This window comes from Apium graveolens, chromosome 4 (genome assembly GCF_009905375.1).
Source record: "Apium graveolens cultivar Ventura chromosome 4, ASM990537v1, whole genome shotgun sequence".
Taxonomy (NCBI): domain Eukaryota; kingdom Viridiplantae; phylum Streptophyta; class Magnoliopsida; order Apiales; family Apiaceae; genus Apium; species Apium graveolens.
The window spans coordinates 283,257,107-283,278,854 of NC_133650.1; the positions used below are offsets into that span (position 1 = coordinate 283,257,107).

Below are 21,748 nucleotides of genomic sequence, written 5' to 3' on the forward strand. Positions count from 1 at the left end.
AAAGTAGAGAGAGTTTTTGAGAGTGTATATCATGTGTCCTTGGTTTCTTACTTTTTTTTTCTTTATATAGGCCAAACCCGTGTATTTAAGGTTCGTCCGTTATGCTAAAAGCACGGACGAACGTTGGAGGCGGAAATCCTGGGCATTTTTATGCTGTGTGTTCCAACGGTAAAGTTAATTGTTGGTGGGCCTTCATCCTTTTGGACCTTCATTCTTTGGAGTTTCGTCTGGTGGGTCTTGATGGGCCTACAACTAACAATAAGTTTTTTTAATTTTTCTGTTAATTGTACTTATCAAACTTGGCTTTGAATTTATGTAACGTGGTTTTGTAAGCAAAATCGATCCGAAAATATTGAAAATTGAAATCGAATAGTTAATTTGTGTGCGATTTTGGTTTTACTTTCAAATAAACCAGTACGTTACAAAGATGGTACTCTTAATTAAGAAATAAGTCTGTAAATTTAAAAGAATTTTAGAGATGACTGTTAATTAATAGCAAGAAGAAAATATTTTGAGCTTATTAGTATAATACGAAATTTCATAAGAAAAATCCAGACAAATGCATATTTTAAAACTGTATTGTTCACAAAAAGTGAACAAAAAAGTATTAATAACATATTTTGTATTATCAATACAAAGGTGTTACAATTTTTATATATATTTTCGAGATTGATATAATGATAAATTTCAAGATTATGACAAATCGGACGGCATTTAGAATAAAACAGTTGATGCTCAACCAAACTTCTACAAAATTTAATTTAAAATAATTAATAATCAGTTATATATATATAGTTGACTTAAATAATCTGCCACCCTTAATCGACCAGTTTTTTTATAGCAAGAACTAGAATGGATAATAGGGAAATTTAAACTAAAATACACTAGTAGTTGTCAATTTTTATAGCAAGAAATAGAATGGATAATAAGCAAATTTAATTATTTAAACTAAAATTGAACAAGTTGTGAGTAACAGTTCAGCCAATCATAATCTTGAGGAGATATACTTGACACGACAAGAACACTTGTCGCGTACACGCCAAGGATAATACCAGCCATATATATTTAACGTGCCAAAATTTAAAAAAAAATCTAATAATATAGTATCGCTCAAATAATTAATAACACAAAAAATCCCCGCCAGAAATGGCCGAACTAAAATTCCGTACATTTTCCGGCACCGGTAATCTCTCCTCCATCTCACTTTCTTCAGTTTCATCCTTATTTCTAGAAAGAAATGTAAAATTACGAAGAAAAAGACGAAGAACGACGCCACCGCTAAAGGCAGCTGCAGTGGAAACTCCACCAGTTACTTCAAGCCCACGTATTAGTGCAGCAGGCATGAAGCTTCTAGAAGCTTCCTCGCTGCCTTCTGCTTCAAGAGCCAGGAGTGATGATATGCGAGCTGAAGGAAAAGCAATGGCACGTGCAGCTTACGTTTCGGTTTATGATCCTCAAGTTATATATGATAAGTATAAGTCTCGTCCGTTTAAGGTTGTGGGACGGACACTTCAGATTTTGACTGGGATTGGGTTGTTTGGGGCTAGTTTATGGGTGGATAAGTTGCAAGGTAAGCTTGATCAAAGGAAGAGATCGAGGGCTGTTGAGTTGAGGGATATTTTGACTCGACTTGGTCCCACTTTTGTTAAGATTGGACAAGGATTGTCGACGAGACCGGATTTGTGTCCTTCTGAGTATCTTGAAGAACTTTCTGAACTGCAGGTTTGTTGAGAACTCTTTTTTTTTGTTTGTGATTATAATTATTTAGGTTAACTTAGTTTAACTTGATGATATTAAGGGTGTCCGATTTTATGAGTTCATGTTTGTGAATATGTCGATTAGTTCTAGAACTTATTACTTCCTCCGTCCCACCCAATTCGTTACAAATAGGAACTTATTAGTATAATTTAATGATGTTAATTTGAAACTAAAGGTGTCCGGTTGGACCGGTTTTATAAGTTCGTGTCACTGAATGTGTCAATTGGTTCCAGAACTTATTACTTCCCGTCACATCCAATTCTGTACAAATGGGAACTTATTAGTATAATTTAATGGAAGTGTGGGTATACAACCTTAAAGGGATTCTAATTTTTTTAATGACAAGGTCATTTCTCGCATTATTTATGAGTTATGTTTTTGAAACTAAGTTGAATTGGGTTCAATTCCGCTATGGATCGTATTCCGTCTATAATGACAACTATTTGAAAGTTGAAATACATTTAGGCATATAGGTTTATGCTTATAATAAATGTAGTACATACCAGATGTAGAGGATATTTTTGAATACATTTCCTTGTTTTTTGATGATTGAGCAGGATGATTTGCCGACATTTCCTGATGCTGAGGCACTAGCTTGTATTGAAAAGGAGTTGGGCATTCCTCTTGAATCTATATACTCTTCAATATCTGCAACTCCAATTGCTGCAGCTAGTCTTGGCCAAGTTTATAAGGCTCAGATGAAGTACTCTGGGCAGACCGTTGCTGTAAAGGTGCAACGCCCTGGAATTGAAGAAGCTATAGGGCTCGACTTCTACCTGATAAGGGGTCTTGGACACCTGATCAACAAATATGTTGACATAATTACTAGTGATGTTGTGGCTCTTATAGATGAATTTGCTCGTAGAGTTTATCAAGAGCTCAACTATGTGCAGGTTAGTTTCCATCATGACTTGTGTTAATGATATTCGGTGGTATTAGTTTTCTCAACTGAACTAGGAAAAAGGTAAATCTTTGATAATTAGTACAAGATTCCTTGGTTTGAATGTTAATTTTTACAGGCCTATGCAGGAAGGGCAGAATGCGAGGAGGTTTCGGAAGTTGTATGCCGATAAAGCAGATGTATTTGTACCAGATATCTTCTGGGACTACACTAGTGCCAAGGTTTTGACAATGGAATGGGTTGAAGGTGTCAAATTAAATGAGAAAGAAGCTATTGAGAGCCAAGGTTTGAATGTCTTGGATCTGGTTAACGCTGGTATTCAGTGTAGTCTCAGGCAGCTACTTGAGTATGGATATTTCCATGCCGACCCTCATCCTGGAAATCTCTTGGCAACAGCTGACGGAAAGCTTGCTTTTCTTGATTTTGGAATGATGAGTGAGACTCCTGAAGAAGCAAGATCCGCCATAATCGGTCATGTTGTACACCTGGTTAACCGGGACTATGAAGCAATGGCCCGTGATTACTATGCACTAAACTTTTTGGCCCCAGAAGTTGATGTTTCTCCAATTGTACCAGCACTTAGAAACTTCTTTGATGATGCACTTAGTGCAACAGTGAGTGAGCTCAACTTCAAAACGCTAGTGGATGGTCTGGGTAATGTGCTCTATCAGTTTCCATTTACCGGTGAGATTCTTCTGTACTACTCCTTGGTGTATAATGTTAATGTTCTTAAATTTTTGTTCCTGGAGAAATTCTAAAACCTGTTAGGTTCCTCTTAGTATTCAATTTCATTAAATTGGTTAAACTTTTTAAAATAACATGGCTATCTCAGTCTTGGCCATAAGGAAAATGCAAGATAAATCTTTCAAAAGAAATCCAGTAATCACTTCTGCTAAACCAGAAAAAAGACAGTTGCATAGACATGCTCTACCTCAATAGTCTATACTCTATAGTGATGCTAACATTGCTTCTTTAAAAATTGGTTGTTTTTTACAGTTCCAGCTTACTATGCGTTGATTTTGAGATCGCTGACTGTTTTGGAAGGTCTAGCCCTCTACGCTGATCCTAATTTCAAAGTACTCGCTGCTTCATATCCATATTTTGCCAAGAGGCTACTCACAGATCCAAATCCATATCTCAGAGACGCTCTAATTGAATTGCTATTCAAAAATGGGAGGTTCAGGCATGTATTCAGTATTTATGTCCAATATTCAATTGTTTTATGATGATGGTTTGAGAATAATTTTGCCCTCTTGCTTTTGCGTAGGTGGAATAGACTTGAGGACTTGCTTGTCCAGGGGAAAATGGACAGGGATTTTTCTGCAGAAGATGCATTAAAACCTGTCCTGAAGCTATTGTTAGGTCCGGATGGCGAAGAGCTTAGGGTTTTAGTTATCAGAGAATCTACCCGCGTTACTGAAGCTTTTATGTTGGGATCAATGATTGATGGATATAACTCAATTCCTGGTCCCTTGAAGAACTTAATTGTCAATAATAATACTGCTGGACCTTCCGCATTGAGCACTTCTGAACAAGAATCCTTGATGGAACTCCGACAACAAGTATCTAGAATTTGGAAGCTTCTACAGTCCTCAGATAATTTTGATCCTAATATTTTGCAGCCCATTTTACTGGTAAGAAGTTCTGATTAGTACTTTTGTCATCTGAACTGTTTTATTGAGTCAATTGTTTAATTATTTGCTATAGTATACTTGGTGGTGTTTATGTAGCGAAGTTACTGAGAACCTAAGCAGGATAGTTGTACTTGGTCAGGTTCTTTGCTCTTCTAAACTAACAACCAATGTGTCAATGCAGGTTCTTCAAGAACCTGAGGCACGTAGTCTCGGCGGGCGTGTATTTGGTGGAATAACACAGCGTCTTGCAGCTCGTTTTCTGCAGCAACTTCTCCGTACTCCAACCGTAGTCCAGGCTCCGTCAAATACGTAACATTTTGTAATTCAACTCTCGAACAACAAAGCAAATTCATTTTAGAAAGTTGGATACATGATATAGAAAAGGGAAAAAGAAAACTATAGCAGTAGTATATGATAACATTGTGCTCACTCATATGAATCCTAAAATATTAAACATTGGGCCCACCAGTTTTTTCATAATTAATTACATACGCACGTATTGTACAAAAGTTTAATTAATCGATCAATTTTTCGGTTACATTTTCAAAATTCAATTAATCGATCAATTTTTTGAGTACTCATTTTTAATATCCAAATAATCGGCTAAATACTCATTTAAATTTAATTCCCCTACTCATCAAATACTCATCCGAAAGACTGATTTTTAGAAAACTAATTAAATATGCATTACGATTTCACCAAATAAATACGATTGATTCTAATTATCTGCGACTCCGAGGATATGCAAGACTGTAAGGTATCGTTATGTAACAAATACGTGCAGGAGATCAATATTTAGACTTTCTGCTAATTATGTGTCAAACTCAAACATTACAAAAAGGAACATATTCCACCACCAAGGCTCTAAACTTACGCATCAGAGACCAATATGCTTCGACTCCACCACCACGACGGCCGAAGGCATTCAACTATCTCATCGTTGAATCTTTCAAGCGTAATAAAATCTCTTATACCTCAAATTCTACATGTGTCAAGCCCGACCAATTTTTATTCATTTAATTTACGTATATGTGAACGTAATTCGATCGTATAAATGGGATATGGTGACTATGATCCTATAAACGGATAGGAAAGCGGCGGGTATTCAAGAATTGGTTTGGTTTGTTTCTGATTTTCCTTTTTTAAAATTGAATCAGTATGAACGATTTTTTAAAACACAAAACCAAATCAGACCAGTTAAATGTGAAGACCAAATCAAATCGGATCATAGAAAAATAGATTGATTTGGTTTCAAATCCCGATTTAAACTCAATCATTTATTTTTATTTCGTTTCTGTTAAACTTAAAACGGATTGCTTATTTAAAAAATGTAACATAAAATTTATAATGTATTAGTATCATATATTCCACATAAGTACTATTATTTAGTTTATATTAGACGTCCATATAGCTAAATTTAATTCAAATAAAAATACACATGTTAATAAAATTACGACATATTAATACTTAACTCAAGTTTTTATATATTTATAAAGTAATATGATGCTTTTCAAATAATATACACACACACAAACACGTAATCATAATTTATAATCTTAATTTATAATTATTGAGTCAAGTTATATGAAGACCACATTTTTGTTGGAGACCACGGATGCCACTTATGTTTAGCAACTAAAATCTTGCATAAAAACATTGCAAAAAGTATTATTTTGTGAATTATGTTCTACAAATACTATTGTTTTATTAAAAATATTAAACATCATACATGTATTGCCGTAGAACATTACAAAATTTTTTATTCCACAAAACATGTTTAGTTTGTAGAACATTTGTTCAAATTGCAGAACATACACATTATATTTATTAAACTTATATAATCTTCAACAATTTTAATGAATTAGTGATATTTATAAAACATATTTTACAAAATAATATATTTGATAGTGTTTTGATTGCAGAACATATGGGATCTCCGAGGTCTCCGAAAAAAATATGGTATCCATAGAATTTTTCTCTATAATTATATACTAGAATATTATATATATATATATATATATTATTACATAACTGTCCAGTTTAGTTTAAACGGTTTTAAAATATTAGAAATCACAATTAAATTATTTATGTCTAAACGGTCTGGTTAACCGAACCATCAACAACGATTTTAATGGTTTCGTTTTTTTTATTTGGATTGTCGTGGCTCGGTCCGAATTAACGGTTTAACAGATTCTTTGAACACCCCTATCTACAAATAAAGAAAATACGAAAAACGGCAGTTGCACTTCGAAAAATTATGTATATCTCTGTATGTTGGTTAAAGTTATCCCAACTGATTAGTTTATCAAAAATATATTTGATATAATTTTTATAGTAATATGATATGATTTATAATTATTACTATATTTTTATATTTGTGTTATAATTCTGAGAATCAGGGAATGAAGCAAAAGCTAGAAGAAGAACAAGCTACAAGAAATGTAAATTGTTTTTATTTATCTTAATGTTTATGTACAACTCAGTTTGAGTATATATACAACTTTGCTATCTTAATCTACATGTAATTGCATACATAATTTGTGTCTATTGAGTTTAGAGGGAATATTTCTAGTTCTGGTAGGTTTAGTTAGAGCAAAAGGAAGAGTAGCAGGAGTATCTATCATAGTGATATGAGAATCAGAAGTGTGCGATTCAGAATGATCATTATGATCAGGTTGAGTGGTGTGATTAGAATCATTATGGGAAGTGAAGAGGTCTAAAGAAACAGATACAGAACTGTTCTCTGACAGATAGTGAAGAGGAGAGACTGGAAACAGTGAATCATCACTAGGTAAAGTATTTGTCAGAATATCATGAAAAGGAAATATATGTTCCTTAAAAATAACATCTCTAGAGATATAGCATTTTTTTGTGATAAGATCCACAACTTTGTATCCTTTTTTGTTAAAAGGATAACCAATAAATGCACATTTTAAAGATTTTGGGGCAAATTTGTCACCATTAGAATGAAAATTTGTAATGTAACGCAGACAGCCAAATATTTTAAGGCGACTATAATCTGGTGCTTGCTTGAAGAGTAATTCATATAGAGATTTATGTTAGATATATTTGAGATGTCATGTCTAATATGATTCATATTTAGTTTTCAGATCTTAACAAACATGACATATCAGGACTTACTGGAATCAGGACTTACTAGAAGTCAGAACTTAATATCAGAACTTAAGGTCATATCAGAACTTAAGTGTGGAAAGACTTACAGTTAAGGAAGGAAGCTGATTTACAGTAGAAGATCGAGAATAAAACAAATGAAGATATGCATGGAAAGAGTTAGAAGACTGGAAGACTTGTAGAAGATATCTGATTGATATATTTTAGGAGACATAATTATATTCCATATCAATTAGAAGTTACCTTGTAACTGTGTACTATATAAACACAGACTTAGGGTTTACACTATATGTGTTATCATTATCGAGAAGATTATACATTGTAACCTAACAGCTCTTAGTGATATTTGCTCATCACTGAGAGAGAACAGTTCCATTGTAACAGAGTTTATCATATTGAATATATTTGTTTACTGTTATCTGTGTTCAAAATCGATTTGATTGTAATAACACTGTATTCAACCCCCTTCTACAGTGTTGTGTGACCTAACAATTGGTATCAGAACTTTTCTGTTAACACACATACAGTAAAGATCCAAACAATCATGTCTGAAGAAGTACAAACTCCAACCAAGCCCACCAAAACTGAAAAAACTCAAAAGACTCAAACCCACAGTCGATATGAGACTATTAGGGTTCCCATACTGAGACCTTCTGAGTATCCCATATGGAAAGTGAAGATGGCTATACTTCTGGAAGCTACAGATCCAGAATATCTTAACAGAATTAATGAAGGACCACATAAGCCTACCAAGCTCTCTGTTGTAGTTGCTGATCAACCAGCAAATACCATACCAAAGGAGAAAGGCGAGTACACAGCTGAAGACATCTCATCTATTTCCAAGAATGCAAAGATAAGGCATTTGCTGCATAGTACCATTGATAATGTGATGTCAAACAGGGTAATTCATTACAAGACTTCAAAGGAGACAACATGTCAGGGAACTGATACAATCAAGAAGAACATGAGGACTATACTCACTCAAGAGTATGAGCACCTTGACTCAAAAGCTGATGATTCTTTAACTGACTTATATGACAGGTTTGTCAAACTCTTGAATGATCTGTCACTGGTGGACAAGGAATATGATCTTGAAGATTCAAATCTAAAATTCCTTTTAGCTCTTCCGGATAATTGGGATTTGAAGTATACAACAATAAGAGACAATTATGACCTTACTGAAACTACTCTTGATGAAATTTATGGTTTGCTTAAGACTTATGAACTTGAGATGGATCAAAGGAGCAAGAGGCATGAAAGAAAGTCAAGAACAATTGCTCTTAAGGCTGAGGAGGAATCTCCTAAAGTTGTTGCCTCAAAGAGGGGCAAAGGAAAGGCTCTCATCATAAAGTCTGATTCAGAGTCATCATATTCTGATGATGATGATTCAGAAACTGAAAGTTTACCTGAGATAGATGTTGATGAAGTGATGATGAAATTGTGTGCTCTTATGGTAAAGGGTATCACAAAGATAGCCTACAGGAAATTCATAAAAGGAAAGAAGTTTTCCAGGAAATGTGTAAGTTCTGATAAGAAAGGGTTCAGAAAGTCTGAAGGCAAAGGTGCAAAGTCTCACAGAGGAGACAACTCAAATGTCAAATGCTACAATTGTGGTGAAAGAGACCACATATCTCCTGACTGCAAGAAAGGAAAAAGTGACAAAGGCAAGGCACTTGTCACAAAGAAGAAAAGCTGGACAGATACTTCAGATTCTGAAAGTGAGGTGAACTATGCCCTGATGGCAAATGCTAATAGCAGTCCTGAAACTGCTGAATTGAAGGTACCTCAAACAACTTATGCTTTTCATACTGATGATATTACTGAGTTGAGATTATATCTTAAAATCATGTTTATTAGTTATAGAGATCAGACTTTAACATGTGAAAGATTAACATCTGAAAATTCTGCTTATAAAAAGAGAAATGATTATTTAGAAAAGGAGTTAGTTGTTCTTTATCAAACTAAGAAAGAAAAAGATGATGCTTTATATGTTAGAGATGAAGTGTTAAAATTGAATGAATCTCTAAAAGCTGACTTAGAAAAGGAATGAGAGATTATCAGAATTTGGACTAACTCTGGCAGATCGACTCAGAATTTATTAAGTAGTGGAAACTGGAAAGAGGGCTTATATTATGGAGATGATAAAAGTGAAAAAGGAACTGAACAAATTGAGCCAATTGTTGTTAAACAGAATGCTAAGTCAAAAGTAAATCATGTTAAGTTTGTAGCAAAAACTGTAAAGTCTGATTCTGAAAAGATGAAAGAGTCTGTGACAGAAGTCAAAGATAAGTCAACTTCTGACAAATTAAAATAGGATAAACCAGCTGAAGTCAACATAGGCTTAATGACAAAGAAGAAGCTTAAGCATAAGCTGAAAGAGATTAGGAATGTCAACAAGGTAAAGGAAGCTAGGAAAAATAGGAATGGAAAGAAAGGTGTGAATAAAAGCAATAATTATATGCTTGTTCCTAATGCTCCTAGAAAGAAATGTTATAACTGTGGGAACTCTAACCATCTTGCTTCTTTTTGCAGGAAGAATAAAGATATAAAATCTTTACCTCCTAGATCAGGAGTTAAGAGTCAGTCTGTTAGGTTTAAGCCACAAAATCCTTGTTTTCATTGTGGTAGTTTATGGCATTCCATTTATACTTATAAGGAATATCATAGTTTATACTATGATTATTATCAAATAAAACCTTCTTTGAAGAAAGTTAATATTATTCCTTCTAGTGTAAAGTCTGATGCAAAGTCTGATATAAATTTTGATAAACAGCATGTTAGCATAAACTCTGAAATTAAATTCGCTGCAAATGCTAACAAACTTAAAAAGGCCAAAGGATCCAAGCAAGTCTGGGTCCTTAAAACTAACCAATAGTGGTTTTTGTGATTGCAGGGCAACAGAAAAGATATCCTGGTGTTGGACAATGGATGTTCAGGACATATAACTGGAAATAAAGCCCTACTATCAGACTTTATGGAGAAAGCTGGCCCAGGAGTTTCTTATGGAGATGTCAACATGGGAAAAACTCTGGGATATGGCAATATCAATCTTGGGAATGTCATCATTGAAACAGTAGCTCTTGTTTCAGGACTTAAACACAATCTGCTAAGTGTGAGTCAAATATGTGACAGAGGTTATCATGTGGATTTCTTTGAAGAACACTGTGAAGTTGTAAGCAATTCTACAGGAAAAGTGGTTCTGAAAGGTTACAGGAATGGTAACATTTATGAAGCCAGACTTTCAACAAGTACTGATGGTTCTGCAATATGTCTGTTGTGTAGAGCATCAATCAAGCTGGAATTGGCACAAAAGACTCTCTCATTTAAATTTCAACAACATAAATGAGCTTGTAAGGAAAGATCTTGTGAGAGGACTGCCAAAATCAGTATTTTCTCCTGATGGCCTTTGTGATTCCTGTCAAAAGGCAGAACAAAGAAAATCTTCTTTCAAGAGCAAAACTGAATCCTTAATTCTTGAGCCTTATCACCTACTGTATGTTGATCTATTTGGTCCAGTCAATGTCATGTCTATTGCAAAGAAGAAATATGCTATGGTTATAGTGGATGAGTTCACCAGTTACACTTAGGTGTATTTCTTGCACAAGAAGAATGAAACCGCATCTACTCTAATTGATCATGTGAGACAGATGGATAAGTTGGTCAAAGATTCTGTTAAAATTATAAGAAGTGATAATGACACTGAGTTCAAGAATTCAATTATGGAAGAGTTCTGCAAAAAACATGGAATCAAACAGGAATTTTCTGCACCAGGAACTCCACAACAAAATGGAGTTGTAGAAAGAAAGAATAGGACTCTCATTGAAGCTGCACAAACTATGCTTGATGAAGCAAAGCTACCACCTACTTTTGGGCTGAAGCTGTGCAGACTGCTTGTTTTACACAGAATGCTACACTCATAAACAAGCATGGAAAAACAACATATGAGATGGTGAAGAAAAAGAAGCCAAATCTGAAATACTTTCATGTATTTGGATGTAAGTATTTTGTTCTTAAGACTCATCCTGAACAGCTGTCAAAATTTGATCTAAAAGCTGATGAAGGAATTTTTGTTGGATATCCACTTTCCACAAAAGCCTTCAGAGTCTACAATTTAAGAACAAGGGTTGTCATAGAATCTATCAATGTATCTTTTGATGATAAGAAGATTACTGGACTTGAAGATTTCAATGATCATGATCAACTGAGATTTGAAAATAAAGATTTAGATTCTGATTCTGTAAATTCTGATGACTTAAACTCTAATCCTGTAAGTTCTGACGGGTTAAGTTCTGATGTCATTGAAACTGTGGTAACAACTCCAAAGGAAAATGCACCTGTCCCGGGGGAGCAAGCTGAAGAAACTACTACAACTCAAGACTCTCAAGAAGCATCAGAACCTGTCACTGGCTCTTCAGGTTCTGATTCATCAAGTTCTGATAAGCCAAATTCTGATAATTCTGAAAACTCTGATTCTTCAAATCCTGAAGGATCTAACTCAAATTCTGAAGTCTCAGAGAGCATAACTACAGGGGGAACATCAAAAAATGTTGATGGAGAGAGCATGGATCATGGGGGAGGATCCAGTTCTAGAAATCAACTTCCATCTGTAAGAAAGTGGACCAAATCACATACACCTGACTTAATAATTGGAGATCCTGAAGCAAGTATCAGAACTAGAACTGCAACATCAAATGAATGTCTCTATCATTCTTTTCTATCTCAGTATGAACCAAAGAAAGTGGAAGAAGCTCTTCAAGATGCTGATTGGTGCAAGCAATGCAGGAATAGTTAAATGAATTTGAAAGAAATAAAGACTGGACCCTAGTGCCAAGACCAAAGAACAGATCAGTTGTTGGCACAAAGTGATTGTTCAGAAACAAAACTGACAATGATGACATAATTACAAGGAACAAAGCAAGGCTAGTTGCTAAAGGCTACTCTCAACATGAGGGTATTGATTATGGTAAAACATTTGCACCAGTTGCTAGATTGGAAGCCATAAGAATCTTTTTGGCTTATGCTGCTCACAAAAAGTTTAAAATCTTTCAAATGGATGTAAAAAGTGCTTTTCTAAATGGAGAATTGGAAGAAGAGGTGTATGTTGAACAACCTCCAGGCTTTGTAGATTCAAAATTTTCAAATCATGTCTACAGGCTTGATAAAGCACTTTATGGCCTTAAGCAAGCTCCAAGAGCATGGTATGAGACTTTAACTCAATTCCTTCTAGAAAGTGGATTTCACAGAGGTACAATTGATAAAACAATGTTCTACCTCAACCATGGAAAGGACTTACTTTTGGTTCAGATATATGTTGATGATATCATATTTGGTTCTACAAATGCCAAATTCTGTGAAAGGTTTGCAAACATAATACAATCAAGATATCAAATGAGTATGATGGGAGAACATAATTATTTTTTGGGACTTCAAGTCAAACAATATGAAGAAGGTATTTTTATCTGTCAATCCAAGTACACTAGAAATTTACTCAATAAATTTGGAATGCAAGACAATTCAACTATATCCACTCCCATGGCCACTGCAACCAAGTTAGATAAAGATACTGGTTCATCAGTAGATATTACTAACTACAGAGGTATGATTGACTCTTTACTCTATTTAACTGCTAGTAGACCTGATATCATGTATGTTACCTGTCTTTGTGCAAAATTTCAGGTTGATCTAAGAGAACCTCATCTAATAGCTGTGAAAAGAATTTTCAAGTACCTCAAGGGTACAGCTGATCTAGGATTGTGGTATCCTAGAGAATCAGATTTTAAGCTAATAGGTTACTTAGATGCAGATTTTGCAGGATGCAAAATAGACAGGAAAAGCACAAGTGGAAGCTGCCAATTTCTTGGAGGCAGATTAGTTTCTTGGTTTAGCTAGAAACAAAAATCAATTTCCACATCAACTGCAGAAGCAGAATATATTGCTGTAGGAAGCTGTTGTGCACATATTCTTTGGATGAAGAATCAGTTACTGGATTATGGGTTAGAATTTTCTAAAATACCTATTTACTGTGATAATCAAAGTGCTATTGCTATGACAGGTAATCCAGTTCAACACTCAATGACGAAGCACATCAGCATTAGGTACCATTTCATAAGGGAACATGTGATGAAAGGTACAGTGGAATTGCATTTTGTTCCAACAGATCAACAACTAGCAGATATCTTCACAAAACCACTATGTGAAGCTACTTTTACAAGACTGGTAAATGAACTTGGAATGGTTTCAGGTTCTTTCTCTAAATCTGCTTAGTTTTTGTTCTCATGCATCAGACTTTATGATCAGTGTTTACAGGTTGTCTTATCTTCATGTAATCTGTGCTTAAATTATAATACATTAAATGCTGATTGTTATTTGATGTGATTCTATATACTCTGATAGTGATTTGAATATTCCGTGACTATTCAATCCAATGAGGATACATGTGCTAGATGCTGACCTAGTAGTCTTTAACATACTAGAAATTCCATGTTTGAATTAGTTATTTATATGGAAACTCATTAACACAAGAAAATTCTAATATTGAGCTTGGTCAAATTTACTTTGTGTATCTTATTACTAAGTAACAAACTAGATTCTTGCTTCTTATCTATCAAATCTGATGTCAATAAATCTTAAGGATGAACTAAATGCTGATAAACCTCACTTTATCTGAAATAAAGAAAAGAAAATTAAAGTCAGATACTCATTTGAGATCAAAAGTAAATATGTGGAAGGGAAGACCCAAGTGCATTGCTGGTATTAAGTAATATGCATTAGAAAAGCAAATAAATTTTTCTTGGTGTCTTTTCACATTCTCTGATTACTGGAGAAATACTCTGATAATAATATAAATTCTGATAAGCAGTTGTGACTCACTTACACTGAGAAGCCACTGTGAAAAAGAATTCTAAAAGATGCATAAAATGAGCACAAACAGTTGAGGTGGACTCATGCACAAATTTATCCTATAGTAGACTTCATTATTAATGACAGATTTTAAGCACTTTTCTTAGTTATGCCTTATTTCTAAGATGTACTGAAGTATATCAGACTTTAATCTTTATCTGATATTTTGCTAAATGCACACACTCTCACTCCATATGAATGATGAAAATTACTGTGGTGATTAAGTTGTTTTTGACAGACAGTTAAGTGTCATTTGCATAAATTGGGAGGACAAGTTTTGATGGAAGTTCTGATGATTAAACTCTGAAGAAACAAGTCAGTCTTTGTATGAAGAATCACAGTAACAAACATTCACTTTTTGAGTATAGAAGCCATGTTCTGATGAATGTTAAAATCTGATAATAGTCAAGTTCTGATATTAAATTCTGTGGGAACTCTGATGCTTACGTGACATTATTCTTTACTTGACTTATTTATGGTAAATACTGAAACGGTCATATTTAATCAGAATATATTTAGGTGAGATAAAAACAGTCATAATTATTTGGGTTAGTGGTAAACGTGTTTGTCTTGAAAAACTGCACGTGCACAGTAATTGTTACTTATTTCTCGTGCCCATTAACTCATTCTTTAACTTTTTACTGTCTGTTATTATTACACATCGGTCTAGGGAGACGAGGCATCATTAACTCTAAACTTAATCATTAATTAGTCCTCTAGTCCCTTGATATTCCATTGGCTATTTAACCGATATTTCATCTCAGACATATCATCTTCTATTCTCACACAAAATCATTCTCTCTCTTTTAATTCTCACCATTTTCATTCTTCATCAAAATGGTTCTTGTAAACATGTTTATGAATATGAAAAATTCAACGTCGAGTTCAGTTGTGGTGACTGGGAACAGGAATGGCACGTCACTGCTATTCCTGATGAGATATGGAACTTGGTTCCACAAGAGATTCAGACAAATCTCTTGTTCTTTAAGATGGACTATCAACTCCATCTTGATCGCTTGGAAGAAGAACGGAGAGAGGCTCTTCTTCAGCAAGAACGGATCATCCATCTTGTAGTGCTATTTGTTAGCAGCACGAGGAACTAATCGATAGCTTTCCTTCTTAGACCAAGGTTGTTAATGTTCACAATCTTAGACTAGGATTATCTTGTAATCTTTTGCATGTAATCTACAAATTTCATAAGATGTACTATTTGGATATTTTAATGAAATTTCTTTTGATTGCAAGATTTAGTCTTTGTTTATCTCGTATTATGTGAATGTTCTCATTGCAGCCTGTTAATCTTTACTTCATCTACTTGAACTGTATTTCTTGATGAATGTTTTGATTAAAATTATGGTTACTAATAATTTGTGATGATTTGACAAACAAATATTGAATTTGAATCGACATATTCTGACCTACACTTGAAAAGGTAGAAGCAATTGAGAAAGCTCAAGAGAAGCAACAGGCCCAAATCTCTGAGGTTCTGGCAAATCAAGCTTTTCAACAGGTTCAATTGAATGATATTCAATCTTCAGTGGAACTTCTTCTTTCACTCCTACTATCAGATGATGCCAAAAAGGGGGAGAAGATAGTTAAGTCCAAATGCTCTAATGATCAAATACTGAAGAAGAAAGATGATGAAGCTGATGACCAGGGAAATCCTAGCAAGGGTAGAGGTCAAGTTCAAAGTAAAGCGCATAGCAGCAAGGTTTCTTCGAGGAAACTAATTACGGATGCAAGCAAATCTTCTACTCAAAAGAAGACAAGTTCTGAAGCTGCTCAAACTCAAAATCTGATAGCAAGTACTGAAACTCAAAATCTGATATCAAGTTCTGATGAGCAAAGTCTGACAAAGCCTGATGTTCTGATATAAGGTGGAAGTTAAGATTCTCAAAAGCTCATGCAAACTCTGAAGCTCAAGGGAAAACATACTATTATCTACTACAAGGATCCCAAGATTCAGACACTTGATGAGGAAATTGCTAGAAGATTATTTCTAAAGCATAATCCAGGAATGGATTTAGAAAATCTCAAGGAGGAAGAAGCTAGATTTAAAGCTGAAAAGAAAAATCTAAAGCCAAAAGCTTCTGTTGCAAAGAAACCTCCAAGGCCTAAGGAAAAAGGCATTGTGATCAAGGAGAAGTTACAAACGGAGGCATCAAAGCCCAAAACAAGATCACATATTGAGATTGATCCCAAAGACAAAGGAAAGGGAAAAGTTGATGAACCAATCAAGCCACAGGAGATGAAAATTCCTCAAATTCTGATAAAACCTGTGTGCAAAATGGTTCAAGTTACTGATGATATTCTTGCTGAAGATACAGATGTTCAAACTCTGAAAAGAAAGAAGATTTCTGAAGAATCAAAGACAACCTCTGATAAAACTCAAGTTGTTCAGGGTGAAGAACAACAAGATATAACAGAAATAACAAGTTCTGATAAAGTCATCAAGTCAACCTCTGACAGTGCTCAAGTTGATTTAGACAAAATGGAAGTAGCTGATAAAAAGAAACTTCTGTGGAAAAATGTCAAACCATCAGATCCAAAGAAAAGTCAATTACTGTCTACTTTCATGACTTTCGGGTTAAATGCTAGAGAATCAAGAGACAGGGTTGGACTAGGTTCTGATGAAGCTAAGATCATGACAGGACATGAAGTTGCTACTAGAGATCCATTTCTATTGACTGACAGACCTCTTGAAGATATTACACAGAAATACCTTGATAAAATTATATCTGTTCAAGTGGTACTGGATGCTCATAACAAGCACACTGTTAAGGAAAATATGATTCTATTTCTTGAAGATGGAAGGACATATTAAATGTCAGAATCAGATGTGCTGAACAAATCATTGAAAGAACTTCAATTCTTTCATTACCTTTTAGAGGTAAAGTCTGATATTACCAGGAGATGGTCAAATTTTATATTGAAGACCATCAGAGATAAAGTAAGAATTTCTGGTTCAAGAGTTACAGAATTCATTCCTAGTATTTTTGAAAATGATGGAAGTGAAATTCCAATGAAGAAGAATTCTGCTAAGCTTGAAGAGATACTGAAAGAGAAATGTATGTGCTATAATGAAGATTCTTCTCATCCTAGGGTAATAAGACTGAATGATGGTTTAGAAAGAAACCATATCTCTGCTCTAAGGACTGCAATCTACCAGATTGGAAGTCAGAATGAAGAGATGAAGCAAGTCAAGACTACAATATCTCAAGTCTTGAGGATTAAAGAAGAAAAGCTGATATCAAGCTTTTTCAAGAATCATTATGGATTCACATTGACTCAGTAAGATTGGTAAAAGCTACAAGGACTATAAGTTGTAGTTGATTATCTAGTTAAACTCTTATTGCATTTGTACTTAAATATTTTTGACATCATCAAATCTATTAACTTGTATATTTTGCTTAATTTACAAGTTGGGGGAGATTGTTAGATATATTTGAGATATCATGTCTAATATGATTCATGTTTAGTTTTCAGATCTTAACAAACAAGACATATCAGGACTTACTGGAATCAGGACTTACTGGAAGTGAGAACTTAATATCAGAACTTAAGGTCATATTAGAACTTAAGTGCAGAAAGACTTACAGTTAAGGAAGGAAGCTGATTTACAGTAGAAGATCGAGAATAAAACAAATGAAGATATGCATGGAAAGAGTTAGAAGACTGGAAGACTTGTAGAAGATATATGATTGATATATTTTAGGAGACAGAATTATATTCCATATCAATAAGAAGTTATCTTGTAACTGTGTACTATATAAACACAGACTTAGGGTTTACACTATATGTGTTATCATTATCGAGAAGATTATACATTATAACCTAATAGCTCTTAGTGATATTTGCTCATCACTGAGAGAGAACAGTTCCGTTGTAACAGAGTTTATCATATTGAATATATTTTTTACTGTTACTTGTGTTCAAAATCGATTTAATTGTAATAACATTGTATTCAACCCCCTTCTACAGTGTTGTGTGACCTAACAATTTATATCCCAGAATTATGGAAGGAAGCAGATTGATAATATGGGCAGTTGTTAAAACACAGTCTCCCCATAAAGAAATAGGAACCTGAGATTGAAACTTTAATGCTCTGGCTACATTAAGAAGGTGTTGATGTTTTCTCTCAGCAATACCATTTTGCTGAGGAGAATAAGCACAACTAGTTTGATGAATGATGCCTAATTTTTATAGAATAGAAGTTAATACATAATTCACAAATTATGTACCATTGTCAGATCTTAGTGTTTTAACTGTAGTATGAAACTGGTTGGTGACACATATCAGAAAATTTGATGTTAAGGAGAAAACTTGTGATTTATCTGAAAATAAGTACAACCATGTGCATTTATAGAAATCATCAACAATGATAAGGAAATACTTGCATTTTCCATGAGTACAATGTCTGTTAGGACCCCAAATATCACAATGAATAAGATCAAAACAAGTAGTACTAGCATGAGTTTTAACTGGAAAAGGAACTCTTGACTGTTTAGAGAACCGACATACATCACAGGATTCCAATACATTGTCATTGAACACTAATACTAGATATTTTCTGTAATACAGAGAAAGATGGGTGACCTAACCTTTTGTGCCATGTATGCAGATATGAAATCTTAGGAATGATAGTTGAGCAAATAGCTGAATTAATAGAGGAGACGGGGTTCAGTTTATATAGGCTAGCATCTAGTTTACCAATCTCTGTCATCTTCTGCTGAGTATGGTCCTCTAAAAAACATTAGTTGAAGAAAAGAATACATGACAATTGTTATTAATGGTTAATTTTGGAATAGACAACAAGTTGCACTGAAAATTAGGCACAAAAATGATATGTTTAAGAATCAGATTAGAAGTAAGATTGACATCTAATATGAGTCACATTACGATAGGGTAAATTCAGTTCTGACTGAATAGTATTGACATTAGAGAGTAAATGAAATTGAGAAGTGATATGGTGAGTAGCTCCTGAATCAATGATCCAGGTGAAGGCAGAGTTGTGTGTGAATAAACTAGTGTTAGCACTAGAATAAATACCTGCACACTGTGAAGTAGATGTTGTGCTAGCCATATGGACTGATCCAGGTAGCATTTACATTGTGATGTTGTCCAGAAGCAGCAGATGTTTGATTTTGCTGAAGTAGGTTCAATAGTTGCTGGTATTGAGTTGCAGAAAACACAAGTACATATGAGTTTTTATCATCAGTGTAATATATGAGTGATAATGTCAAAGAGTACTGAAGATGACAATATCATTAGTGTTCCTGATCAAAATGTAAAAAAAAAGCTAAATGGACATCTGATCTAAGGAGAATAATTAACTGTTACATTTCATAATCATTTTAAACTTGGGGTTAGTCTTGTTAACATGATGAATTTGTGTTAAGCAATCTTCTCACAAATTGGGGGAGATTGTTGTATAAGACATGCATGTACCTTAACAAGACTAAGACATTTTTTCAACCCTAAGTAAGTTGTATTGTTATCTTAATTTGTATTTTGTACTTGTAACACTTAAAGTCTGTAAAAATGTCAAAGGAGCAGACTGTAGCCTTTTTCTATAAACAGTGTCAAGCCTAAAAATTTTATCTGGAAGAAGATCAAGAAGATCATGCCTCAGAAGAATTATGAAGAAGTTTGGAGTTGAATAAGTCTTTTTTAGGAAAAATACTCTAAGTCAAGATCTCTACAAGTCACAGATTTAATGTTATAGAGAAGTCATTCGAGAACTCTAGAATGGCTTATATAGAACTTAGAAAGCTTATAGAGAACTCATAGATATCGACAAGCCAAATTGAAGACATGAAGATTGGAGATATCGACAAGTCAGTTTTGCACTAGAGAACTCAAAGTTATCGACAAGTCAACATTCATTAGAGAACTCCGAGTTATCGATATGTCAAGTTCCACTAGAGAACTCAGAGATATCGATAAGTCAAAATTCACTAGAGAACTCAGAGATATCGACAAGTTAAAATTCACTAGAGAACTCTGAGATATCGACAAGTTAAATTTGAATAGAGAACTCTGAGATATCGACAAGTCAAGAAGCCACTAGAGAACTAAGAGTTATCGATAAGTCAAAGTGAAGATGTGAAGACTAGAGATCTCAGACAAGCCTAAAGTCTCTTATAGAGAATTGAAGACCTCTTAAAGCCAAACTAAATATAGAGTAATAGAGATCTCAATAAGCCAATATACTTATCGGGATATCAAGTTTTCTATAGATCTAAACTGGAGATCTCGAGGTAAAATCTCAAAGTATAAAGTTGCAGATCAGTTCAATATTCAAGATAAACAATCAACAAACAATCCAACCAGCTGGATTGACAATTCTACAAAAAGCAGCTTGAAGAATGTGCAAGATCAATGGTGAAGATTAACTGACAGAGGAAGATTAAAATTATCACAGGATGCTAAAGATATGCTAAGTTAGAAATGGAAGATATACTTTTCTATAAATAGAAATGACAAGTGACGGTTTAGAAAAACTAATAGCATGTCTTATTGTACACTGTGTAAACCAACAGTTAACTGAATTATAAAGTTAACACTGGTCCTTCAGTCAGTTGTAACAATTTAGATAGAAATCTTGTAACACTCTCAAGAAAGGAGCTAAGCTCTTTATCAACAAAGAGCCTAGAAATTTTGTAGCAACACATTCTTAATATTAATATAAAATTAAGTGAGTTTTGAAGATTTGTGTTCTTTATTTTCTGCAAGCTTAATTTCTGCATGAACACATTTTACTACAAGATTTAATTTACTTTGTTCAACCAAAAACATAGCAAGAAAAACTCAAACACAGTAAAACACATTCACCCCCTCCCTCTGTGTGTTATTCATTTCCTAACAATGAGTTTGACTGGAGTTGGTAACAGTCGTGACATTTACAGTGAATTTCTTGCCAGCAGCCTTTACTTTTGGTTTTGGTTGACCATGAAGTCTGTGCCAGTCTAGATAACCATGAAGAGAAAAGCATTTTTCCTTGATATGCCCAGACAAATTGCAATATTCATAATGAGGAGTAGGATCTGAGACCTTTCTCACAGGTTTAGACTTCAAATTTTTTGAATTAGAGGTTGGAGTATACTTGACAGCCATGGCAACATTTTCAGGTGTAAGAGATGAATGAGTGACAACTCTCTTTGATTCTCTTCTTGAAGCAGCATAGAATAGGCTTGACTAATGTCAGGTAGAGGATTCATAAGCAAGATCTGGCCTCTAATGTTTGTGAATTTTTCATTTAATCCCATTAAAAACTGACTTAATTTGTTTCATTGTTCATACTTCTCAAGATTTTGACGATTACCGCAAGCACAATTGCTATTAGCATAGGTACATTTTGGAATCGGAGAAAGATTGTCTAATTCATCAGTAAGACTACAAAATATTGTAAAGTATATAGTCA

The 21,748-nt window shown here is 34.1% G+C and overlaps 1 protein-coding gene across 1 annotated transcript; it reads left to right on the top strand.

Annotated features, from left to right (window-relative positions):
- Positions 1-1,092: 1,092 nt before the first annotated feature.
- LOC141721099 (protein ACTIVITY OF BC1 COMPLEX KINASE 3, chloroplastic-like) lies at positions 1,093-4,758 on the top strand. Its single transcript, XM_074523845.1, has 6 exons — positions 1,093-1,722; positions 2,316-2,651; positions 2,788-3,343; positions 3,656-3,842; positions 3,927-4,293; positions 4,475-4,758. The coding sequence occupies exons 1-6, from the start codon at positions 1,147-1,149 to the stop codon at positions 4,604-4,606; spliced, it is 2,154 nt and encodes a 717-aa protein (XP_074379946.1). The 5' UTR covers positions 1,093-1,146; the 3' UTR covers positions 4,607-4,758.
- Positions 4,759-21,748: the final 16,990 nt, after the last annotated feature.